Here is a 23207-nt window from a genome sequence, read left to right as displayed (position 1 = left end):
AAGTGACAACTGTGATGATCGTGATGAAGTGGAAAGAGCGACCATCGATTCTTGTGGTTGGCTCTTTCCTCGATTGAGTGAGACGATTTGCAGACATTTGAATTATTCCACGTTGCCTCTCTTTCATCTTCCTGTTCGTCCGTCTGCATCTTCCTCACCACCGTCCACTTGAGCCTCTTCGCTCCCTCCATCCAATGCGTTGCTTCACCACTTTCCCCAATTCGAAGCTGTTTTTCAGACAATTCGATATCACTCTTCAACCACCAGTTCAATCGCCTCCGACTCTTCTCACAAGGAGCTAGAATTACAAAACAACTGCTCAACACACTCGTATATTCGACATCATCGCTGGCGGTCACGATATCCTCGATTAAGATGTTTTCAAGCTTGTCATGGGTATCACCCTGTTCCCAACCACCCTCTTTCTCCGATCTCGACTTCCTCCCAAGCAGACGAAGATGTCTGGAGAGCTGAGAAATAGCGATTGAGAAACGGACGATCGACCATCTCTTCTCCTCTTATCTGGGCTTACATTGAAGACATGTATCAACAAGGCTGAAGGTGAGTGCATGCCAAAGGAGACAGGCGAACGACCGGTCTCCTTTCTCTGGTTTCGTAAGTCAAGCACCCTCACAATTCAGGTCACCGATGGTTGGAAAGAGTGCAAAAGTGTCAGAAGATTCATCTTTTTCATTAAAAGGCTCGAGAAACATTCGCTTTCGCTTCCGCTTCTTCCATGCTTGGCCCCATCTTTCTATATGAGTACACTCCGCCTTCCCTTTCATTGCCGTAACTCCGATTGCCAAAAATGCAGCATCAGAGATTGCTATCTTACTCCAGAAGACTGGCCTGGTTGGTGTAGAGCACATCGACAACATTACTCAGCTTGTCGATTGTGTTGAGGGCGGCATCGTATTGAGCATCACGCTCGGGCTCGTCAAAGATTTCGAGGCATCCCTGACCTTGATCGAGAACACCAATGATGACACGGTCCAAGATCATCTGACTCAACTTGTGCTCGACTTGGTGGACATCCAAACCGACCATCTTGGCGATGTGTGCAATCTCAACACGGCTGAAAGGCTCGATAACCTTGATCAAGTTCTGCTCGAGCATGTTGTCGTAAAGACGGCGGAGGTGAGTGGCGATGAAGCGGTCGGAAGCGAGTTCATGACGGTAATCGGCGAGGGCGGTTTCGTACTCTTCGAGCGAACGGTCGGTGTGAGCTTTGGCGACGTGCTTCATGGCGTCCAGACCCTTGCCACCATACTTGAGAGCGTGCTTGGATTGCATAAGGTTGTTGACGTCGTCACCAGCGTTGAGCATGATCTTGCAGAGAAGCATGTACATGAGACCAGCGGTTGCCTTCTCAGTCTCGTCCTGAGCGTGGTAGCCGTCAAGGGCTTCGATGAAGTATGAATAGGCGGTGTTGAAGTCGCCATCTTCAGCGTGCAGCATACCACTCTGCATGTCGAGGTTGGCTTGCAACAATGGCGGGCAATAAACAGAGGCGGCGGATGTGCGGGCAGATGTGAGGGCGGCGCGACCCTTGGGAACGTTTCCGAGAGCGTGGTAGACTCTTGATTCAAGGAGTTGGACTTCGACCAAAACCAGCTTGTCGTCAAGACGCTTCAACTCCTTGAGCAGACGGTTGATGAGGGTAAGGGACTCGTAATAGCTCTGCTTTTGCATGTACAACGACACCAGCCGTGTCTCGAGGTTCTGGCGGAGGAAACCACGACGTTCTTGGACGGCCCAGTCGATACATGACTTTGTGACGGTGATCTGTGTTTCGAGCGAATCGGGGATGGGAATGAAGAGGTCGAGCAGTTGGCGCACTGAAACACGAGTGAGTTAGATTGTGAGATGAGAAGAGATGAACAATCGGAAGATACACACCCAACTTTGCGGTCTTTGCCTTTGCCAGTGATGAGAGAACGCCCTTGATCTGCTGGACGAGCTCGGCCAGGTCATTCGTGCGGCGTTGGTCGCGGTACAGCTCACCAAGACCCATCAAGGCGTTCTCATAGTCGCGAGCGGCGGCATCGGACTTGCCGGGGCCTTGTTCCAGGACACTCTTGAAAGTCTGTTCGGCCTTTTGCGGTTGGTCCTTTGCCTGCTTCTTTGCTTCGGCGATGCGTGCGGCGTTGTCTTGTTGCGCCATGACCGTGTGAGGCGAGGGCGTGTTTACTGTGTGGATGAGAGGAGGATGGGAGCAATCGCTATAGATGGAGCGATATGCGAGACGAGAGTAAAAGACGGCGGATGGGAGATGCGGCGATGAAGGTGGGTGTTTGGTTGATTGAGATGGCTCAGGCGTGGATAGCTCCTACTCAGCTACGGAACATCGATGCCATCACTGCTTCATGGATGCCAAGCCTGCGGAGTTTCGCTCTTGTCCTCCGAATCATCACCAATCGTTTCACCAATTTCTTGTTAAACTTATTTCTTTGGTTTGATGCTGTTTCTTTGATTACTTGTTCTGTATTTCTATCTGGTAGGTCTTGCTTTTCCGAGTTGTCTATCGCATTTCCTTTTTCCTGAACATGCTTTCCTTTCTCAGAATTACCATTTCCAGAACATGTCCCACCAAGAGCAACCAGCAGGACATAGATCAGAAGATAAGTCGATTCGCAAAGCGCCTGCACAGTATGATTACTCAACAGTCATGAGTCTTGCCCAACCGCCTTTGTGGATTGCGACAGCCGAGGAGAGCATTACCAGGTTCGAGAAGATGGAATGATTCCATGATCAACAATCTTCTCTCTTTCTTCCTTGAGGCAGACCGCGCAAGGTCGCTGGCGGTTACGAGCCTTGACAATGGGTATACTGGCTCTTTTGAAGTCCAGCTGACTGCCGACCAAAGCTCCGTAGCTTATGAAGGATGTAGCTTCCTGTTGCATCATGCTTGTTGTATTCCATCATGTTCATGCAGCAGGAAGTGCCGTCGACGGAGCGGTCACAGGAGCCGCCGCAGCAGAGACCCTCGCCTTCTCATCCTCCTCTTTCTGCGCTTGCATGTTTAACCAACTCAGATAAGTCTGCCATCCAATCGCAATGACGCCAGCGAAGACACTCCTGTATTGCGGTGCCACGAAGGTGAAGCTGAATGCCGTGACCGCCGGCCACAGTTTCCAGCTATTCCTCCAACTCGTCGGCACAGTATCTATAACTCTTTGCTTTGTTTGTGCCAGCGTCTGCCCCGATAGCAGACTCTGCATGCCGAAGAAGTATGTGTTGAAGCATGGTGTGAAGAATGTCTGGTTGATGACGATCTTGGTCGCGATTGACGCTACATGCGACTTGTAATTGAAGTGATTGCCCAAGAACATGAACCACTTGTAATTGGGTATAGACGATATACCGCCGATGACGAGCGCTCGTAGTCCTCGAGAGGGTTCGTAAGGTTCTGTACTGGAGACCTTTTGTGCAGAGAGGTCGCCCAAGAAGTAGATGATCAACGTCGTTGATAGTTGTGTTATATATGGTGAGCGATGTTGCATGCGACCATATGCCCTGAATGGCTCTTTCAATGGTTCAATCCATCCCATTCCTGGTCCTGGAATCGTTGTTGGTGGAGTCACATCTTTGGCTTTGTCTTCGGGCTTTGTGGAGTTCAGTCGTCGCTGGCCGTTCAATCGTAGTCGTAATAGCAGTCTGTTGCCTCGTCCAGCAAGGGTATAGGTATTCATATCGGTGGCTTCTTTCGTGAAGACATCGTGTTCTCTTGACAAGAGAGGGAGAACAACATTGTTGGGCGATCTCGGCTCTCGGCTCGGAGTTGAAAGGTTTCGAGAACGCGCCGGAGCTGACGTGCTTGCGCCCGAGATCCTGTCATTGATAAGAGTATGGCATCAACTTACTGTTATGATAAAGCGGTATAGACATTGTTGAAAGTCACAAAGCACGCTGTTCGCTCAATCTGTCGGAAGTAGTAGTAGGCTGGTTTGAGAACATGTTGCAGGACCGCTTACATCAGACCATCGCCTGTTGCGTGACATACCGTGCTTCAGGCCTGACGTGTCCCCGGCACGCAGATACGCGCTCCGTACCAGCATCTCGTGTACAGATGTCTGCCGATTTTAGCTGTAGAGATACACAATGTTTACTGAACCAGAGGCATGTCCACTGAGAGCGTACGGTGTTGCTCATCTCTTTGTACGGTCGTATCGACAGCAAAAGCATCGTGCATTCATGCGGTAGTATCATCCTTAGATTCGGTCACGAGAAAGATAACAGTAAACAGTGTAAGCTGGTGATGAGAGAATACAGTGTAAGATACGAAAGGAGCGATGGTCAGAAGGGCTTCGTAGAGAGAGATATCAATCAAGAAGATCAAAAACATGTCACAAGATATGAAAAGAGTGGAAAGAAGTAGTTGAAGTTGAATCAAAAGTGCCCGGGCCCGGCCTTTTGTGTGTGTGCATTTCATTATGTTACAATCAATGCTCTCTTGAATCTGTGCACGCTTTCGTGCACCCCATGATAGTAAGAACCCCGAATCCCATGTCATTCCCTTGCTCGAAAAATTGCAAAACTCAGTAGAAGAAAGTCAGAAGAAAACCAACGCCAACCATCCCATCAATGTCCCTCAGACCATCCATCCTCAAGCTTCTCGTTGGTGGTATATGATGCTGATGATGAGAGAGTACATCAAGTTGTCATGATGATGGTGTTAAGAGCTTAAGAGCGCTCGCCGCGGAGACGGCGGGCGAGCTGGATGTCCTTGCTCTGGATGGTGACACGCTTGGCGTGGATGGCGCAGAGGTTGGTGTCCTCGAAGAGAGAGACGAGGTAGGCCTCAACGGACTCCTGGAGAGCGCCGATGGCCGAAGACTGGAAGCGGAGGTCCGACTTGAAGTCCTGGGCGATCTCACGAACCAGACGCTGGAAGGGGAGCTTGCGGATGAGGAGCTCGGTCGACTTCTGGTAGCGACGGATCTCACGGAGAGCGACGGTACCGGGCTTGTAGCGGTGAGGCTTCTTGACACCTCCGGTAGAAGGTGCTGACTTGCGAGCGGCCTTGGAGGCGAGCTGCTTACGGGGAGCCTTGCCACCAGTGGACTTGCCTGTGAATGAATGTAAGCGACTGATGATGGAAGAAGGTGGAGTGAAGTGATGATTGTTGATGCCAGGTGCGGTGGCGCCAAAGCCAGAGACGCGTCGAAAACGCGCCCGGCAGTGACGACGCGCAGAAGGCGGCGGCGATGATGAGGAAGAGTGATAAGCAAGTGATTACTTACGGGCAGTTTGCTTGGTGCGAGCCATTGTAGATGACTTTGTGTGTTGTTGAGAAGATGTTGTTGTTGATAGAAGAGATGGAAGTGGTTGTTGGATGATGGAGAGAAAGGTGTAAGAGTGAGTGGGGGAAGGTGCTTTATAGGCGTTGGTGGGCGTCGAGTGCGGGTTGGAAAATCAAAGCCAGATCATTCACTGTTGCCTCACTTCATGGGGCTGCGTTGGACCGCTCTGATTCTGGCACTTCAAACTGCCTTTCTTTGCTTGTGCTTTTGGCTGACGAGACGCCGAGTTACGACTGGATTCGTGGGGACGTGCGTCGCTCCTTCCTCAGATCCCGGTCTCTCATTGGTTATCCAAGCGTGATCTTTTAGGAAGGAACGAATTCGACTTAGCGCCATTTTGATCCGCTAGCAATCGCATCACAACTCGCAGTGATTCCCTTTCACACGCGTCAGCCATAAACACCTCTTCCCTCCGCACGAATTATATTTCCATCCACACTCCCATCTTCTTCACCCAGCGACATCTCCACACTCAAGACTTCGTGTCTATACTACAACTCTTCAACCTTCTTTCAAAACAACTTCTATCACAATGTCTGGCCGTACGTTCTTACCCCGCCTCTTCGGCATCCATCTACCATCACCTTCATTCAACTAACATACCAATAGGTGGCAAGGGTGGCAAGGGTCTCGGAAAGGGTGGTGCCAAGCGTCACCGCAAGATTTTGCGTGACAACATCCAGGGTATCACAAAGCCCGCTATCCGCCGTCTCGCTCGTCGTGGTGGTGTCAAGCGTATTTCTGCCATGATCTACGAGGAGACCCGCGGTGTTCTCAAGACCTTCCTCGAGGGTGTTATCCGCGACGCCGTCACCTACACTGAGCACGCCAAGCGCAAGACTGTTACTTCGCTCGACGTTGTCTACGCTCTTAAGCGCCAAGGACGTGAGTTATCTTGCTATCCATCATCCTCTCATCCAGTCATTGACATCTCTTCTCAGGTACCCTGTACGGTTTCGGTGGTTAAGCGTTTTTCTTTCTTCATCATGGGTTTTACGACTGCTCAACTGGCCGCAACATTCATCCAGCGGGCCGGGATCGTTATCAATCATCATCAATGGGTTTTCGGGATGGGAAGTGTGTTGAATCACTGTGCTGCTTTGGGATCAATGCCGATGTACAATCATACAGGCAGGGGAGTTTATGGGAAATGCAATGCAATGATACCAGTTTAATCCTCAAACATATTTGCTCCAACTTTCTTTGTCTCTTCTCTGTTGTGATCATCTTTGAACGCGTCTCGCGTCTTGTCTTTCGCGATCTGACCTCTGTGACGTAGCTCTCCTCGTTCTGTCTTTGCAGTCTCCATACATCATTACGGCCTCTCGTATGTGCTTTGAAGTCAAAGACCTGCTCTCTGACTCTTCCAGCATGTGTCGAGTTCTTCTGTGAGTCACTTGAGTCGCCTTCGTGGTATCCTTCCTCCGCCGCGGTCATTCTTCTTCCGCATACATGAAAGCCTCCGCTACTCCGATCTTCTCCGCTCTACTGTCTTGAGTTTTGTACCTTCTTAAGCATCCAGATATCCTTTACCGTATATACATACTCTACACACTCTACGTCTTCTTATTCAGACATGGAAAACGCTCGTGCTCTCCTTTTCGATGTATTCGGCACCTGTGTCGACTGGAGGACTACAGTCACCAACGCCTTGATTCAACAATGCCGAGTGGCCTTGATGAGAAGATCGGCAATCATCACCAACGATGTCCGAGTCAAAGCCAGTGCAATGAGCGATGAAGACTGGGGTGCTTTTGCTCAGGAGTGGAGAAACAGCTATTACAAGTTCACCCGATCTCTGGCAGCCGATGCATCACTCAGCTGGAAGACCGTTGACGACCATCATCTCGAATCTCTACAGGAGCTGTTATTCAATCATGGTCTGGGACGTGAAGACGGCGACTTCGGAGGTCTTTGGAATCATCTTGAAGTCAAGGAGATGAGTCTCATCTGGCATAAGCTCGACCCCTGGCCCGATACCGTTGCTGGTCTTGAGGCTTTGAACACAAAGTACGAGACTTGCACCCTTTCCAACGGCAATATCGCTCTCCTCACGGACATGAAGGAGCATGGTGGTATGCCTTTCAAGCACATCTATTCTTCTGAATTGTTCAACTCTTACAAGCCCAATCCTGCCATCTACCTTGGGGCTGCAAAGAGATTGGGTCTTGAGCCGAGTCAGTGCGTCATGGTCGCGGCACATCTGGGTGATCTAGAGGCTGCGAAGAACTGTGGATACCACACTGTCTATGTTGAGCGATCTCAAGAGGAACAAAATGAAAATGAAGAAGAAGCCAGGAGGAAGGGTTTTGTAGATATTTGGGTTGGTATTGATGAGAAAGGTTTTGTGAGTGCTGCAAAGAAGCTGGGCATCAGTGTGTAGCGGCTAAGTACAGCTTGTCCGGGGGGCCACCCTGATCAGCCATGTAATACCAACAGTCCAGTCCTCTACTCGATATATTCTGTGCTATACCATCTATTCCGATACTGTTTTGTCATACTATGGCTGAGTGTATACCCTCTATACTTGTGTGTGTATTTCCTGTCGTTGCTACATTGTTATGTCTTGAAGACTCTTGCACAATTATTCTCATACATATTTAGTAAACATATTTATGGAAGCAGGATTGAAAATAAGTTTTCGAACATAGCTCAGTACTCCTAGAAGCGAATGATCTAAGACTGATACACCCATATATCTACATGATAATTGATACTTTCCTATGATATTAACCAGAAATAGTGATGGTGTGGGCACATGATGGAGCATTCGAATTGGAAAGTTGTCAAAATCATTGCTTGGGGTATAACCCTGTCCAGAGCTTATTCCCATCAAGCAAGACCTGTCACCCTGTCTTGAGAAAGGATCTGCAGACGGAAAGCAAACCGCCAAGCCACATCCGTCCGTACCGCCTCGCACCGGCCATACCCTTTCATCTCCCAGCCATTCAGTTTCGTGCCCTCTCGCTCACCATGAGAGAAACTGTACTTGGCAACGCGCCAAACCCAGGACAGTGGGCCGCAACTCAAGCCACCAAAGGGAGCAGAGTTTACTGGATCAGAAGATGATCACGCATAGAAAGACACGGACGGGTTGCGTCCAGTGCAAGAAACGCAGGATCAAGGCAAGTAAGACGGACGGCCCATGTCTTGCTCATGACAAGATTTTCATTGTGGTTGATTTGGTTCGATATTGATCCGCGTTCTGACTCGTCTTGCAGTGCGACGAAACCAAACCAATATGTGAGAAATGCAGGAGGACATCACGAGAATGCAGTTTCCAGAATCCTCAGCCAGATACGAGTATACGTTCTGGAGAGAGTTTTACTTTGAAGGAAATGGAACTACTGCACCATTTCGTCACCCACACAGCAAAGACACTGGCGGACCAGACTGAGCATCAACACATCTGGCAAACAACAGTCGTCCAGATTGCCTTCAAGCACAAGTTTTTGATGCATGGAATCCTTGCGGTAGCTGGTCTTCACGTGTCGGTTACGCGTCAATCTGAAGAAGACGACCTCTCGATATTGGCCGCCAATCATCAGGATCTAGGCTTGCAAGGCTTCAGGTCAGCCCTGGAAAACTTCAACTCGGAGAATTGTCAGGCTGTATTTGCTTTCTCAATACTGGTCGTGTGCTACATCATTGCATCATCCGGCACGCGCATCAACCCGAATTTGACCACCGAAAGCTTCTTCAATGAGGTTCTGTTGGTCGCCGTTGTGGACTGGATCCGCTTATTCAGAGGCTCTGATCAAATTGCTCGTCGTGGCAGAATATGGCTGGAACAAGGTCCTCTTGCACCGCTACTCGTAGACGGACCATTTTGCCAGATAATAAAGCCTGTTGACGAAGAGGCCATCAAAGAAGACGAATATCTGGCCAACCTACAACAGCTATGGCACCCTGGCAGCCCTTCGTCCATTCAGGGCATTGGTGGCGAGGAGGCAGTTATATACGACGAAGCCCTACACTATCTACGAGAAGCTTACGGCCGTATGAGCAGAGCCACAGCACCAGCCAACAACTGCACATGGTGCTATAAGAAATCAGCAGATACCGACGAACCTCACACATGCATTTCGCCGATAATCGCTGGCTTGTATTGGTTTATGCAAGTTCCGACCGAATTCTTCGAGATGCTAGAGCAACACAAGACGGTCGCTCTGATCCTCTTACTACACCAAGCAGTTCTCATCAAACGGATAGGAAACCTTTGGTGGAACAGGACACCTGCAGTCAAAGTCGCGAGTTCTGTGTCTTCGACAATGTCTTCAGAATATCATGCTTGGCTCGAATGGCCTCTTCAACAGATTGGTTACACGCCTCCTCAAAGCTGAGAGATCTTGAACTCCGACACGAAACGTCCACCCACCCAGGAAAGCAAGACACAACACTCCACTCCTCCGATCCACTCACGCGCCGCTCGTGAGTATGCTCCTCAAGATACCGTGTCTGGTTTCAACTGCAGAAGCAACGAATAACGTCAAACATGACCAGAGACTAGACACGACTATACGAAGCTCAAGCTGACGGAGGTCCATTCCGAGTCGAACGCTTTATAGCAGAAAAATGTGCTTCTGGGAAGAGGTGGTTGTCATTAACTTGGCGACCTCCCATGAGCCGAAGTTCATCGCTTCGAACCTTCCGCTGCAGCGACACGCAGTGAGCCACCTACCGATGCATCTTTGGGTCAATGTGTAACATTCAAGGAGCGAGAGCGACTATTCGGGCCTCTCTTCCTGGGCTTAGCTCAAAGACCATTGTGCATTTTGGCAAGTTGTGACAAACTTCAACACGCGTGGAAGGAAGATTCGACATACGAGTCATGAAGCCGAACCCCGCAAACGTGGGGGTGTGGGGTAATGAAGTAGTGGAGTTTTGGTCAAGAAGACGAGGTCATGTTGTGTCTATCCCGCTGACCCGGATAACCTTGTATGTAGGCGCGGCTATTCGATCTGATACTTGTACCTTGCTGTAGGAGGTTGACCGATCTTCAAGTTCCAACTTCGTATCTTTACAAATCTCCAACATCTCACCTAAAACCGCCATGGCGAACGCACATCCACAAGACGCAGCGTATGCAGCTGCACTCGATTCGCCAGAGACATTCTGGGCTCATGAGGCCAAGCACCTGAGCTGGGCTGTTCCTCCGAAAACCATCATCGAAAATACTACAAAGACATTGCAGTCTGGCACCGAGCATCAACACTGGAAATGGTTTCCAGACGGCGAGATCTCGACCTCATACAACTGCGTTGATCGACACGTCGAAGCTGGAAATGGCGACCGCACGGCAATCATCTGGGACTCGCCCGTCACCAACACACAAGAGAAGATCAGCTATGCACAATTAGCAGAAGAAGTCGCTACACTAGCAGGTGTATTGCGTGAAGAGGGGGTCAAGAAGGGAGATGTGGTGTTGATATACATGCCCATGATACCAGCAGCATTGGTCGGAGTCCTTGCAACCTTACGACTTGGAGCAATTCATGCTGTTGTGTTTGGTGGCTTCTCTGCCCCAAGTTTAGCACAGCGCATTGATGCTTCCAAGCCTAAGGTGATCTTGACTGCCAGTTGTGGTATCGAAGGCGCAAAAGGTCCATTACCATACCAACCTCTGGTCAGAGGTGCAATCGAGCAATCCAAACACAAGCCGAGCAAGACCATTGTATGGCAACGCGAACAGAGTCGCTGGGACGATGTCAAGAAAGAGAATGGAGAACGAAACTGGCAACGATTGGTCAAAAGTGCCAGAAACCGTGGCTTGAAGGCAGAAAATGTTCCAATCAAGAGCAACGAGCCGATTTACATCATCTACACCTCCGGAACTACTGGTGCACCAAAGGGTGTTTTGCGTGAAGCCGGAGGTCATGCTGTCGGGTTGAATTTCTGTATGCGCCATCTCTTCGGTATCAAGGCCGGCGATGTCATGTTCTGTGCATCAGATATTGGATGGGTCGTAGGACATTCGTTCATCATATTCGCCCCATTGTTAGCTGGAGCCACAACGGTCCTGTTCGAGGGCAAGCCTATTGGTACACCAAACGCTGGCACTTTCTGGAGATGCGTCGAACAGCACAAAGTCAACGTCATGTTTACTGCACCTACAGCTTTACGAGCCATTCGTAGAGAGGATGGAAAGCACAAATTTTTCATTGAGAGAGGAGAAAAGGACGGTCTCAGGTCGCTGAGGGCTCTCTTCTTGGCGGGAGAGCGAAGTGAACCGGCTGTTGTCAACGATTATACGCAGCTCTTGCAGAAATACGGCGCTCCCGGTGCTGCTGTAGTGGATAACTGGTGGTCTTCAGAAAGTGGAAGTCCCATGACTGGATTAGCACAACTCCCATCGTCATGGCATGCTGGTGGTGAGGAGAGTGTCAAGCCTCTCGCGACAAAACCAGGAAGTGCAGGAAAGCCAATGCCCGGCTTCAACATTCGCGTTGTAGATGATGACGGCAATGAAGTACCACAAGGAAAGACCGGTAATATCGTGCTGGGTATGCCACTTGCACCCACTGGTTTCACAACACTCTGGAAAGATGAGAAACGCTTCTATAACGGATACATGCTTCGATTCAAGGGTAGATGGATAGACACGGGAGACGCTGGCATCATTGACAAAGATGGTTATGTCCACATTCACGGCCGCAGTGATGACATGATCAATGTTGCCGCCCATAGACTGAGCACTGGTAAGTCCTTATTCGCCAACATCTCGATATCGGAAGATTAACACCATCGCAGCTACCCTCGAACAAGCCATCTCATCACACCCCTCCGTAACAGACAACTGCGTCATTCCAGCCCCAGACCCTCTCAAAGGCCATGTCCCCTTCGCCTTTGTCGCCCTCTCCCCCTCAGCAGGCACAATCCCAGAAGCCGAATTACTCGCCGCCATCAATTCTCGCGTCAGAGCAGCCGTCGGCCCAATCGCCACGCTCGGAGGTATAATCATAGCCCAAGGCGTGATTCCTCGCACCAGAAGCGGAAAAACTTTACGCAGAGTGTTGAAGCAATTGGTCGAAGATGCGAGTGAGGGTAATTTCGACAAAGAGGTTGAGGTGCCAGCGACAATTGAAGATGTGGAGGTTGTGGAAAGGGCGAGGAAGGTTATCAAGACTTATTTCACCAGGAAGAGTAAGTTGTGATGTGGGAAGATGGGGTTTGTATGATTTGTCTGTTGTATACTAGTTTGGTTCTTTGAATGGTCGTGCCTTCCGAGATTGTCATTCTCATCGATCCTTCCTCTTGTGAGACGAATCTGGATATACGTGCATTGTGAAATTGTATGATGCTTTCGGGAAGTTGCGATCGTGCATGTATTGCTCCTGCTCGACCTGGAGACGATTGAGAGACTTCTACAGCTCACGAATGAAAAGGAAGCCTAGGGAAGGCGCGAGTTGATAGAAATGCGAAATGCATTGATGAATTAAGAAGGCCCATAATCGCTGGACTCGAAAAACAGATCAACAATGAAATAACAACAGAGACCAGACTGGAGACCTGATCGAACGAAAATGCAAAACCCTTGATATCATATCCATAACGCCACAGCAAGCGAGAAAGACAAGGACAATCGTCCACTGCCCTACTCACTGCATCCCATCCGCCTCCTAGATTGTCCAATCGTCTAGAACAAGATATCCAAACAACAGCAGCAAGCCAAAGCACTCAACACACCAGCACAGATACCACCACCAGCGCCACTGCTATGTTGCTGCTGTTGCTGGTACCCTTGTGGAGGGTATCCCTGCTGCTGATAATACATCGGCTGTCCTTGCGGCGGGTAACCTCCTTGAGGTGGGTAGCCCTGCTGAGGCGGGTAGCCCTGTTGTTGCGGTGGCATGAATCCTCTGCTTGGGTCGGGAGCGGGAGATGCATAGCCTTGTTGAGGAGGGTAGTAGCTGTTCTGGGGCGCAGCGGGGGTGGAATCGCCATAGTAGTTTGCTGCTTCGCCGCCGGCGGGAGCGGGGTGGGAGGAGTAGTTTGGGGGTGGGCCTGAGGGAGCGTCCTGAGGGAATGTTAGTGATGCTGACGACAGAGAGATTGGTAGTTGGGCACGTACGTATTGACCCATGATGAGCGGTTTACTAGATGTATGCGCGAAATGCGGAGATGGTATAGATGTCCTCGGACGAGAGGAGTAGGCGCGATGCGATAAATGGATTATCCAGATGCGCAATGCAACGTCGAAATTATTGACGATGTAGCGAGTACTGCAAGAGCGAGGCGAAAAGGATGCAAATACGGACGAGAGCGGGAGGAAGGAACGATGCGAAAGATGAATGAATGTCGTTGTCACCGGTCTTCCCTTCCCTCTCTTCTCATATTAAACTCCAAGCCTCTGGGCGCAGTCTACCAAGCCCTGCCCTTCTTGCCGATTTCGCCGACCTTTTGGAATTTCCTTCTAGTCGTCGTTGGCTTTCCATCGTCGTAACACCCAGCTAGCTGTTTCTACTCTAAGCCACCCAATTCTGCGTAATTCTTCCTTTCGAACAACACGACTTCTTTGTCGCATTCGCAGTCTTTGCCACCTTTGGAGACAAGCAGCGTCATTGTTTAAGCTACCCGCGTGATCCGCCTCGGCTTCCTTTGCCGCTGGACATGCGCGACAGGGTCTTTTGCTCTCTTGGGTGAACGCGTGGCGCCTAGACTTTGGAAGATAAATGGAAGAAATATTGTAAATAATTAAGGACCGTCAAGAACAGGTTAGTTACTGCCTGATGGTATGCTACTCATACACTTCTATCTAGTAAACAGTACCAAGTCCTCCGATCTAGGTGACGGGGATGTTTCTAACAAGGTAGTCACGCCATTGAGGCAGAGTTCTCTTGTGAGGTGTGCCAGAGCTGATCTGCAGATCCTCAATCGCCGAACCCCATTTGACGAGCTTGTCTTCTGCGAAAGCAGTCTGCATGATGGCCAAACCGAAAGGCATACCGTTCTCGTGAGTTCCGGCAGGCAGAGTGAGCATGGGGTAACCAGCCTGAGCAGCGATTTGAGGTGCCTGAGCGACATCCGGAGGAACCAATAGACCGTCAAGCTGTGTGCCGTTGGGTCCCATCGCCAGAACAGCATCAATACCGGCCTCACGGGTAGTGTGACGGCAGAAGTTGAGTGCAGACCAGTAAGTCTCGTTCTTTTCTCCCTTGCTGGCCAATGAAGCCAAGAAACCATCTTGTCCAGAGGTGAAAGCAGGGATACCACTGCCGTTTGCATAAGGATAACCACCCTCAGTACCATCGTTGTCGTAGTTGAATTGCACAAGATCCTCGAGAGAGCGGATGTTTGTGTTGTTCAGGTCGGCCAGGTAATCGCGGATGTTGTTGTAGAAGTCGACCTTGATGTAGCTGTACTCGCTCTCATTGGGGTAGCCACGGGTGCTGCCGTAGTCCCAGTTCCAGCCATCGGGAGAGACAATGGTCTCGTAGTAGGGGAGCTCGGTGTTGTTGACGATGGTGGCACCAGCAGACTCGATCAGCGATACAAGTTCAAGGAGGACCTCTTGCTCGTGAGCATCGGCGTAGACCCAGAAGCTGTTCCATGGAATACCAAAGGTGGCTCCCTTAAGGGCAGTCCTGTTGGTCAGGAATTGTGCGTAACCACCCTGAGGTGTCTTGCCGACCTGAGCGGAGGTCTCGTTGTCGTAGACGTCGACACCATGAATAGCATCGAGGACATAAGTGACGTCGCGGACAGTCTTACCAAAGGCACCGACAGTGTCCTGGTTCAGGGATTCAGGGATAACGCCACCACGAGAAGTCAGTCCAACGGTAGGCTTGAAACCGACGATAGCGTTGCGCTGTGCAGGATTAATGACAGAGCCGTCAGTCTCGGTACCAAGAGCAAAGGGGAAGACGTTGGCTCCAACACCAACACCACTGCCTGAACTGCTGCCTCCAGGGTTGACAGTCAAGTTGTAAGCACTACGGCATTGACCACCACGACCGGAGTATCCCTCAGAGTAGTAATTGGTACGCATGTCAGCCCATTCGGACAAAGTAGCCTTTCCGAGGAGGACAGCACCAGCTGCACGAAGTCTGGCTACTACGTGTGCATCGCGAGGTACGATCGAACCCTGCAGAGCCCAAGATCCAGCAGTGGTCTGCATCTTGTCCTTGGTGGCAATGCTGCGAGTGACATGGTCAGTTTCAAGTCATCAAACGGGGAAGGCTGAAATCGTACTTGTCCTTGACCGCAAAGGGAATGCCATGCAGAGGACCACGGACCTTGCCAGAACGGCGCTCGTGGTCCATGGCTGCAGCGATCTCGAAGACATCAGGGTTGATCTCGAGGATAGCGCTGTGCTGCAGTCAGTGCTGTTTCTGATGTCTTGCATATTATAAGAACGTACTTGAGATAATCATGAGTTTGGAATTGTCTTTGCAGATAGCAAGTAGTCAATTGAGCTGATGTGAGGTTTCCAGAGGTCATGTACTCTTGAAGCTCCTCAATGCTCTTCTCTGCAATCACATAGCCGTGACATGCTGGCATAGGGAACAGTAGATCGGTGTTGTTGGCATCCTGCAGCAGAGGGAATCCATACTCCGGATAATCCTGTACCTGTCTCTGTTCAGCTCGTTGATCACCATCAAGAGTCGTGTTTGAGACTCACGTTGGTAGCGTTGTGAAAGCTTCTGGCGCTGGCCAAGCCAAGCGCGATCGCAGCTGCAAGACAGTTGACGATCTGCATCCTCGGAGGTTTCTAAACGTTGCAACAGAGAAGCGAACAGAGCCCAAAACTCGCCCCTGCAGATGATGTGGAAGAAGAAGAACTCTGAGTGTTGAGCCTTCGAGAAATTAGATGCCCGAAATTCAGGGCAAGCTCGACAACACCATTGATCGACATATCTGAGCATCTAAGTACGCACGTACCTGGAAATCCTTCAACAAAGCTCAGTTCGGCGGAAATGCATGCCGAATGGCAGTCGTTCGTGAGGGTTCCAAGGGGGCCGTGAATCTGGTCCGTCAAACTTTAACGACCTTCGGGCAAAGCTTGCCGAACCAGAAGCGCTGCTGCGTGGCGTTGCCAACAGTCCATGCGACTTGGAAGGTTTCAAGAGGTTCTCTTGTCAAGCACATGCTGGCCTTCTCAACTCTCAAGCCAAGTAAGCGGATTTGAGCCTGTGTAGATGTAGGAGCGTGTTGAGAAAAAGGGGTTCGTCCAATCGGAAGACGATCTAATTGAGCTCTCTGTGAACACTGTCTGAATCTCTAAATCAATGTGCATTGCAATAGCTAGTAAAATGGCTTTGGCTGATAGGAACACGCATTTGCCGAATAAGATTCTACATGCGTCGGATATCCTATCTCAAGGTTCGTCGCATCCAACTGCCACACATGTTGATCCCACTTGGTCGAAGTTTCCTGCCCGACCAACCGACCGAAACAACGTTATTGTCTAACGGACGTAAAAGTCTGAATAAGGCCGCGGATCAGGTGCCAAATATGATGGCAATAGACCCTCGGGAATCAAGACCCTTTGATGAGACGGGTGTCCCAGCATCTTGTCACAGAGGGCTCCTCCCTCTCGCATAATTAATCTATCGCGTGGATCTCTGCCTCTGACACACACGCATCTTGCATTACACCGCCTACTTGCCCCTGGCGCCGCCGTCATGGTCGCCGTCGATGTCGCTCAAGCGTACGCCGATGGACGTGTACCCACCAACATATCATACATTACACCGGATTACCTCAGCGAGTCGCGCGACGGACCAGCGATAGCAGGAATACTGGCAATCTACATCATCACCACTATTCTGCTCATATGCAGGTTCGCCTCTCGAATCTTTATTGTCAAGAGCTTCGGACTTGATGACGGCATCGCGGCATTCTCCTGGGCATGTTTCACTGCCTTCATGGCATTATGCCTGGTCTTGATAAATGAAGGAAGCGGAAGGCATATTGAGTATATCCAGTATGTACTCAGTATGCCTGAGGTCGAAGAAACCGAGATTGTCGACTTTGCTGCCCATTTGGTATACACAGCCACTCTATACCTTTGCCGAATGAGTGGTCTCGCATTCTTCACACGCCTGTGCAGTTCGCATCCGACATTCCGAATCTCCATTTGGGCTTGTGGATTCTTCTTGACTGCAGCTTTCCTGGTCCAGTTCTTTCTCATTCTGTTTCACTGCCTTCCAGTGTAAGCGCTTGAACAATATGTTCGATTGTAGAACGTTTACTGACCATGAGCAGTACCGGACTATGGCCCTACGCATGGCAAACCACAGGGAGAACCTACAAGTGCATCACTTGGGGTATTGTATATGTTTCGAACAGCTCGTTATCCCTGATGTAAGCGAGACCATACATGGTTGACTTGAACGAAGTGCTGACATGTTCTTGTAGTTGTGACTTTGTTCTATTCAGTATCCCTATCGCAATGATCGCGATCTTGCAACTTCCCAAGGGTCGTAAGATAGTATTGTCACTTGTCATGTTGCCGGGAATGCTGGTCATTGGGTATGTCGATGTCTTCAAGTCTTGTTTGTTCTCTTACTGACCAGATTTCAGCATCTCATGTGCACGTCTTTGGCTCTGCGTCGTTGGTCAATGGAGAACAGATGGCTCCTGGTATTACAACCCACAACTCGTCATCGAGGTCGCAGAAATCGGATGCACCTTAATCGCCCTGTCCGTCCCCAGCTACAAGCCGATATTGAGCAGATGGTATGGACAGATGAAGAGCACAGTCGAAGCATCTCGTGGACCTAGCTCAAAATACGGAGAGGGAGTGTCGAATCGGAAAAGCTCGATACCAGGACTTTGGAGTCAGCAGCCGGTGGACTCGAAACTGAAGACGTCAATTCAGAGTGGTGGCCAGACAATTGGATCCCGAGACTCTTCAGATAACAGTCTCCTGACTCCAGATGACAACATCTATGTGACGACGGACGTGGATATGAGGTCGATTCCGATGGCCAAGTTGAGGAAGAACAGTGGATATGTTTAAGCTAATATTCTTGAGTAGCCGTAGGCGAATATAACAACAATGTAATATCATCCTCTGTGTAAGCTGTGCCAGACGTGGACTTGATTGTTGGAAAGAAAGATGGCGGACTTGGTCGCCGGATCGCTTCTGTTTCTCGGGATAGACGTTGCAGCCTGAGCCGAGAGTCAGTTGGTCCGAGCTCGATGTCGAATCGACCCCGCAGCCGCCAGTCAACTTTCAAGCATCGTTTGTGAACGGATACACCGTTCGTCCACATACCATCCGTGGTGACATCTGGGGAAAAAGAACTTGTCCAAGTGACCTCAACAAGAGAATCTGTTGTATATGCTGGCAATGCAAGTGACCTCGGAAGTGATTATCGTGATGAGCTCCTGAAACAAATCGCCTGGATGATAGTCTTACCAGCCACCCCAGCCGCCTCTTGCAGCAGCACTACGTAAGCAAGAGAAGAACCTGTATCTTTTTCGTTTGTACTTTTCTCCTCATCCTCGTCATTCTGCTCCTTCACTTTGTTGATAACGTCCGGAATTTCACACGCTCACTTCACTTTGCGCCGACACTGAACATTCTATCCCGTCCGCTGTGTCACTACAATCAAATCCATCAACCAATCGCATAAATCCAAACGACACCCACCAATCCGACTCAATCAGTCCTCGAGCGGCAGCCTTGCGAAAGCGAGAAGCTACACACAATCATTCAACCACAAATTCGACAGCCCAACAAAGCATACACAATGTCAGCTCTCGACAGCGCAGCACCAGTGCAGGCCAGAGCCATCAACGCAATGTCAGTTCCGTGGATCATCGCAAAGAGAGCACTGCCAGGCATCGTCGGACGCACAACAAGCCCACCTCAGTTCCTGTCAGCAAGAGACAGCATGGTCGCCATCCCTACCGTCTACTACGGCCTCGACAGCGGTCCCGATGCTGGCACTGTTGTCGGCGCAACACTCGGTTCAGTCGCAGGTTTCATCCTCCTCGTCTGGCTCATCCAAACTCTCGCAAGCGGCCGCAACAAGCAACCCGACGAAGAAGTCATCATCCGTCACGAACGCTCGCCTAGAAGACGTCGTAGATCTGAGATGCGCTCCGTTAGCAGAGGTCCCGAACGTGTCATCCGTCAAGAGAGAATTGTCAGAGACACAAGCCGCGCACCGCCACCCATGAGAAACAGCTTTGTCGTCGAGCCTGAGAGAAGAGTCGATGGAGATGACATTGTCGAAGTCATCGAGGAGCAGTCCTCTGTCGCACCCAGAAGAAAGAGTCGCAGAGGCAGCGGTACATACCGGTCAGTAGACCCTCTGATGTACGATGATCGAGGCTACGTACACAGAGATGTGTATTAGTCTTGGGCATGCGTACATACTACTTCGGCCGCATCTGCAGCGGACTAATGTGCCTTCGCAGATACAGATGATCAACGACACCCAAGGCAAAATCGCATCGTTTGTTGAACCTCAGCACACGACAGATTAGCGTGACTAATGGTGGTTCATCTTGTATTATGGGAGTTCTGAGAAGGGCGTTCATGGGCCGAAGGTTGTTGAATGTAAATAATGGTCTCGAGGAACAGGCGGCCTTCCACGGAAGGCGGTACAGCAGGGGATACGGGATTGCTTTTTTTTCTACTCGAGCGGTAGTCACGTATACAATAGTGGTGTCGATGACTAGAATCGGAGTTAACCTCGTCGATATCCTCAATTCGATGCTATCTCTCTTCAAGCCACAGTGTAGTTTAAATGCAGCTGCTGAATTGCAAAAGGTCATTGTGATACAGAAAAGTTCCGGAGAGAGCCTAGTGGAACAAGAGTACAGTGAGGACGAGCAGATATCAACCGGATATGTTCGTCATAAACAGCTAGAATTGTTAAAGAATGGAAGAGAGCAGGTGTTGCGGAGGAGAAAAGGACAAAGACATGGATGGGCAGCTTCCCCAGATTTGTGACGTTGGTGCTTTGAACTTTGTCAAGAGTCAAGACACGAGGCCGCCCACCAACGTTGCAACTTCCAAAGCAGCTGCCTCTCTACTTGACACATCTGCCCTTTCCCTACAACCTGCTGCCTAGCCACCTACAATCGACAGCTGCCCAACATGTTCAATCGCAACAACATACCAACCATACCCAACCCGTTCGGAAGCGGCCAACAACAACCCCCTCCGTCGCGTCGACCCCTCCAACAAGCCCCTCCTACATACGAACAGAAGCCTTCAAGACCATCAGGACGCGCCATGAGACTACGTCCTTACCAGCTCAAGGAGCCAGCCTTTGTCTTTGGTAACATGTGAGTCCGCCTGAGCTGAGCATGCCTCTGTCGAGCATACCCCTGTTGAAGCCTCAAGCTGACCTTTGCCTGTCAGTTGCGCCGTGTCACCACAAGACTTCCAACCCAACCCCGATGGCAGCGACCTCTACCTTCTGATCAATGGCTTCTTCGTCATCTCAGCGCGCATCAAGCAGGGCTTCCCTGGCGGTCACATCAGCATGTCTGATCCTCAGCGCACATGGATGCAAATCGCCCTCACCGACGAAATCGATGTTCAACCCTACGACGCCTTCGCACAGGGTGCATCAAGCTACCTGGGAAACATGGACGTAGAAGTCGGCTTTGCCGGAAAGAAGTCAACCGAAGCACCCTACGATCAAGATGAACTTGCCGCTGCTTTCATCCACAACTTCCGTAACCAAATCTTCTCTCCTGGCCAACTACTGCTCATGGATTACAAGGGTATTCCCCTTCGTATGATTGTCAAGACAGTCGAGTTGGTAGATCTATCCATGAAGGCTGGTTCCGATACACAAGGCCCTACACCAGACCCTCGTGCTCGTGGTATCCTTACACAAGAGACTCAAATCAACTACTACAAGGATGTCAAGACCGGTATCAACATCAAGGGTTCCAACCGTCGTCCTGCTGCCAACTCGGTCGTCCGTCCCGACTTCAAGTTCGAGAACATGGGTATTGGTGGTCTCGACACTGAATTCGCCGCCATCTTCCGTCGTGCTTTCGCTTCAAGAATCTTCCCCCCTGGTCTCGCCGACAAGCTGGGTATTCAGCACGTTCGTGGTATCCTTCTCTACGGTCCTCCCGGAACCGGTAAAACTTTGATCGCTAGACAAATCGGAAAGATGCTCAACGCAAGAGAGCCCAAGGTCATCAACGGTCCTGAAGTCCTCAACAAGTACGTCGGTCAATCAGAGGAGAACATCCGAAAGCTCTTCGCAGACGCAGAGAAAGAGTACAAGGAGAAGGGTGATGAATCTGGTCTGCACATTATCATTTTCGATGAACTGGATGCTGTCTGCAAGCAGAGAGGTTCAGGAGCTGGCGGTGGTACTGGTGTTGGAGACAGCGTCGTCAACCAGTTGCTTTCCAAGCTTGATGGTGTCGACCAACTGAACAACATTCTGCTCATCGGTATGACCAACAGAAAGGATATGATCGATGAAGCTCTTCTCAGATCTGGTCGTCTGGAAGTACACATGGAGATCTCACTGCCCGACGAGCACGGCAGAGCCCAGATTCTTAAGATTCACACCACAAAGATGCGCGAAAACAATGTCATGGGTGACGATGTCAACCTTCAGGAGCTCGCAGCTTTGACTCGTAACTTCAGTGGTGCTGAGATCAGTGGTTTGGTTAAAAGTGCATCAAGTTTCGCATTCAACCGTCACATCAAGGTCGGCACGTTGGCTGCAATCGATGACAACATCGTGAACATGAAGGTCATGCAGCAAGATTTTATTGATGCGCTCGGTGAAGTACAGCCCTTGTTTGGTGTATCAGAGGAAGAGCTTGACCGTTGTGTTGAAGGCGGTGTCATCCACTTCGGCAAGCACATCGACAGTATCCTCGAGCGTGGCCGTTTGTTCGTCAACCAAGTCCGTTCAGGCGACACACCTCTACTCTCTGTGTTGCTTCACGGTCCACGTGGAAGTGGAAAGACTGCCCTCGCAGCGAAGATGGCACTGGATTCCGAATTCCCATTCATCAAGCTCATCAACCCCATGGATCTGGTCGGCATGAATGAGATTCAGAAGATTCAGACCCTGCAGAAGGTCTTCACAGACGCATACAAAAGTCCTCAGAACGTGCTCGTTATTGACAATATCGAGCTATTGATCGATTGGGTACCTGTAGGACCTCGCTTCAGTGCGAGCGTGCTAGCAGCTTTGAAGGTCATGATGCAGAACAAGCCTCCAAAGGGTCGTCCATTGCTTATCTTTGCAACCACATCGTCGCGCAGCGTGTTGCAGCAGCTCCAACTCGAGTTCTCTGCTCAAATCGCAGTACCGAACATCCAAACACACTCTGAGCTCGAAGCAATCATGAAACAAAGCGGCGCTTTTGCTGATGCTGACATACAGCGCGCGCTCACAGAGATCCAGGAGACTACTGGATCAAGGACTATTAATGTCGGTGTTTCGAGCATCTTACTAGCCATCCAAACTGCCAAACAAGATCAGGATAGAACTGGTAGATTCGCAGAGGTGGTTAGCGAGATGTGCGCTGACAACAATGTCAATTACGAGTAATGGGGCTAGGGTAGATAGATGTCCTGCGGGATATAGATGTAGGAGTACAGGATTGTAAGAATGCAAAGACTTCTCAAAAACCATGAAATGTCCAAGGAGAGTCGAGAACTTCAGCGCTCTCAGTGGAGGCAAAACACATTGTGCCTTTTGAAAGCCGACAACCACTAATGTGTTGGGCAGGAGAGAAGAGAGCTCAATTGTACAATGAATACCTTTCTAGTTCAATCTGGCCCAAGGCCATTCTACAAAATCACCGCTCTCAATCGAGACCACGACTGAGCTTGAAATCTTCGTGCCTGATGGTAGCTGCTGCAAATCAGTGATCTACGACGCATGGGATGGGAACTCGCTGCTGCCCAGGCGCGTCTACATTCGTGTTGTACAGTGTGACTACTCGAGTAGT

At 50.2% G+C, this 23207-nt stretch overlaps 12 protein-coding genes across 12 annotated transcripts; 7 read left to right on the top strand and 5 right to left on the bottom strand.

Moving 5' to 3' along the window:
- Positions 1-831: 831 nt before the first annotated feature.
- M438DRAFT_282851 (PCI-domain-containing protein) lies at positions 832-2164 on the bottom strand (the record flags this gene model as incomplete). Its single annotated transcript, XM_029901332.1, has 2 exons — positions 832-1838; positions 1900-2164. 2 exons carry the CDS (start codon positions 2162-2164, stop codon positions 832-834), a joined length of 1272 nt encoding a protein of 423 aa, XP_029756119.1.
- A 284-nt stretch (positions 2165-2448) lies between these two features.
- On the bottom strand, positions 2449-4180 carry M438DRAFT_349402 (uncharacterized protein). The gene has a single exon (XM_029906392.1). The coding sequence runs from the start codon at positions 3690-3692 to the stop codon at positions 2928-2930; it is 765 nt and encodes a 254-aa protein (XP_029756118.1). The 5' UTR covers positions 3693-4180; the 3' UTR covers positions 2449-2927.
- A 198-nt stretch (positions 4181-4378) lies between these two features.
- M438DRAFT_349401 (histone cluster 1, H3g protein) lies at positions 4379-5297 on the bottom strand. Its single transcript, XM_029906391.1, has 2 exons — positions 5244-5297; positions 4379-5069 (listed from the first exon to the last, which is right to left on the bottom strand). The coding sequence occupies exons 1-2, from the start codon at positions 5266-5268 to the stop codon at positions 4684-4686; spliced, it is 411 nt and encodes a 136-aa protein (XP_029756117.1). The 5' UTR covers positions 5269-5297; the 3' UTR covers positions 4379-4683.
- Positions 5298-5735: 438 nt separating this feature from the next.
- On the top strand, positions 5736-6490 carry M438DRAFT_349400 (histone-fold-containing protein). The gene is made up of 3 exons (XM_029906390.1): positions 5736-5845; positions 5913-6188; positions 6245-6490. Exons 1-3 carry the CDS (start codon positions 5836-5838, stop codon positions 6268-6270), a joined length of 312 nt encoding a protein of 103 aa, XP_029756116.1. The 5' UTR covers positions 5736-5835; the 3' UTR covers positions 6271-6490.
- A 139-nt stretch (positions 6491-6629) lies between these two features.
- On the top strand, positions 6630-7785 carry M438DRAFT_349399 (haloacid dehalogenase). Its single transcript, XM_029906389.1, has one exon. It carries the CDS (start codon positions 6880-6882, stop codon positions 7684-7686), a length of 807 nt encoding a protein of 268 aa, XP_029756115.1. The 5' UTR covers positions 6630-6879; the 3' UTR covers positions 7687-7785.
- Positions 7786-8252: 467 nt separating this feature from the next.
- M438DRAFT_123486 (uncharacterized protein) lies at positions 8253-10001 on the top strand. Its single transcript, XM_029898766.1, has 2 exons — positions 8253-8428; positions 8525-10001. The coding sequence occupies exons 1-2, from the start codon at positions 8369-8371 to the stop codon at positions 9644-9646; spliced, it is 1182 nt and encodes a 393-aa protein (XP_029756114.1). The 5' UTR covers positions 8253-8368; the 3' UTR covers positions 9647-10001.
- Positions 10002-10356: 355 nt separating this feature from the next.
- On the top strand, positions 10357-12457 carry M438DRAFT_282832 (acetyl-CoA synthetase-like protein; the record flags this gene model as incomplete). Its single annotated transcript, XM_029901330.1, has 2 exons — positions 10357-12001; positions 12054-12457. The coding sequence occupies 2 exons, from the start codon at positions 10357-10359 to the stop codon at positions 12455-12457; spliced, it is 2049 nt and encodes a 682-aa protein (XP_029756113.1).
- Positions 12458-12939: 482 nt separating this feature from the next.
- M438DRAFT_339459 (uncharacterized protein) lies at positions 12940-13386 on the bottom strand (the record flags this gene model as incomplete). Its single annotated transcript, XM_029904218.1, has 2 exons — positions 12940-13320; positions 13375-13386. The coding sequence occupies 2 exons, from the start codon at positions 13384-13386 to the stop codon at positions 12940-12942; spliced, it is 393 nt and encodes a 130-aa protein (XP_029756112.1).
- A 222-nt stretch (positions 13387-13608) lies between these two features.
- On the bottom strand, positions 13609-16014 carry M438DRAFT_305545 (amidase family protein). The gene is made up of 4 exons (XM_029902232.1): positions 15925-16014; positions 15664-15872; positions 15495-15611; positions 13609-15439 (listed from the first exon to the last, which is right to left on the bottom strand). The coding sequence occupies exons 1-4, from the start codon at positions 16000-16002 to the stop codon at positions 14086-14088; spliced, it is 1758 nt and encodes a 585-aa protein (XP_029756111.1). The 5' UTR covers positions 16003-16014; the 3' UTR covers positions 13609-14085.
- Positions 16015-16557: 543 nt separating this feature from the next.
- M438DRAFT_123360 (uncharacterized protein) lies at positions 16558-18156 on the top strand. The gene is made up of 5 exons (XM_029898765.1): positions 16558-17457; positions 17511-17609; positions 17664-17777; positions 17829-17984; positions 18044-18156. Coding segments are annotated over exons 1-5 (900 nt in total). The 5' UTR covers positions 16558-16927; the 3' UTR covers positions 18045-18156.
- Positions 18157-18517: 361 nt separating this feature from the next.
- M438DRAFT_349393 (uncharacterized protein) lies at positions 18518-19994 on the top strand. Its single transcript, XM_029906388.1, has one exon. The coding sequence runs from the start codon at positions 19004-19006 to the stop codon at positions 19613-19615; it is 612 nt and encodes a 203-aa protein (XP_029756109.1). The 5' UTR covers positions 18518-19003; the 3' UTR covers positions 19616-19994.
- Positions 19995-20499: 505 nt separating this feature from the next.
- Positions 20500-22804, top strand: M438DRAFT_282953 (AAA-domain-containing protein; the record flags this gene model as incomplete). Its single annotated transcript, XM_029901339.1, has 2 exons — positions 20500-20552; positions 20629-22804. The coding sequence occupies 2 exons, from the start codon at positions 20500-20502 to the stop codon at positions 22802-22804; spliced, it is 2229 nt and encodes a 742-aa protein (XP_029756108.1).
- Between the last annotated feature and the right edge of the window lie 403 nt (positions 22805-23207).

Source organism: Aureobasidium pullulans, assembly GCF_000721785.1.
Source record: "Aureobasidium pullulans EXF-150 unplaced genomic scaffold scaffold_29, whole genome shotgun sequence".
NCBI classification, from domain to species: Eukaryota; Fungi; Ascomycota; class Dothideomycetes; order Dothideales; family Saccotheciaceae; genus Aureobasidium; species Aureobasidium pullulans.
The sequence above is the reverse complement of the archived record's forward strand: the minus strand, read 5'-3'. Positions and strand labels throughout refer to the sequence as shown.

Bases quoted from the DNA above. Each gene is read 5' to 3' on its own strand.
- M438DRAFT_349402 (XM_029906392.1), bottom strand. From the start codon at position 3,692: ATGAATACCTATACCCTTGCTGGACGAGGCAACAGACTGCTATTACGA.
- M438DRAFT_349401 (XM_029906391.1), bottom strand. From the start codon at position 5,268: ATGGCTCGCACCAAGCAAACTGCCC. The intron at 5,070-5,243 runs GTAAGTAATCAC...ATTCATTCACAG, and splicing joins TCGCACCAAGCAAACTGCCC to GCAAGTCCACTGGTGGCAAG.
- M438DRAFT_349400 (XM_029906390.1), top strand. The intron at 6,189-6,244 runs GTGAGTTATCTT...ATCTCTTCTCAG, and splicing joins CGCTCTTAAGCGCCAAGGAC to GTACCCTGTACGGTTTCGGT.
- M438DRAFT_349399 (XM_029906389.1), top strand. From the start codon at position 6,880: ATGGAAAACGCTCGTGCTCTCCTTTTCGATGTATTCGGCACCTGTGTC.
- M438DRAFT_123486 (XM_029898766.1), top strand. From the start codon at position 8,369: ATGATCACGCATAGAAAGACACGGACGGGTTGCGTCCAGTGCAAGAAA. The intron at 8,429-8,524 runs GCAAGTAAGACG...CTCGTCTTGCAG, and splicing joins GCAAGAAACGCAGGATCAAG to TGCGACGAAACCAAACCAAT.
- M438DRAFT_305545 (XM_029902232.1), bottom strand. From the start codon at position 16,002: ATGCAGATCGTCAACTGTCTTGCAGCTGCGATCGCGCTTGGCTTGGCC. The intron at 15,612-15,663 runs GTACGTTCTTAT...ACTGCAGCACAG, and splicing joins CAAACTCATGATTATCTCAA to CGCTATCCTCGAGATCAACC. The intron at 15,440-15,494 runs GTACGATTTCAG...TGTCACTCGCAG, and splicing joins CCCTTTGCGGTCAAGGACAA to CATTGCCACCAAGGACAAGA.
- M438DRAFT_123360 (XM_029898765.1), top strand. From the start codon at position 16,928: ATGGTCGCCGTCGATGTCGCTCAAGCGTACGCCGATGGACGTGTACCC. The intron at 17,458-17,510 runs GTAAGCGCTTGA...GACCATGAGCAG, and splicing joins CTGTTTCACTGCCTTCCAGT to TACCGGACTATGGCCCTACG. The intron at 17,610-17,663 runs GTAAGCGAGACC...ATGTTCTTGTAG, and splicing joins AACAGCTCGTTATCCCTGAT to TTGTGACTTTGTTCTATTCA.
- M438DRAFT_349393 (XM_029906388.1), top strand. From the start codon at position 19,004: ATGTCAGCTCTCGACAGCGCAGCACCAGTGCAGGCCAGAGCCATCAAC.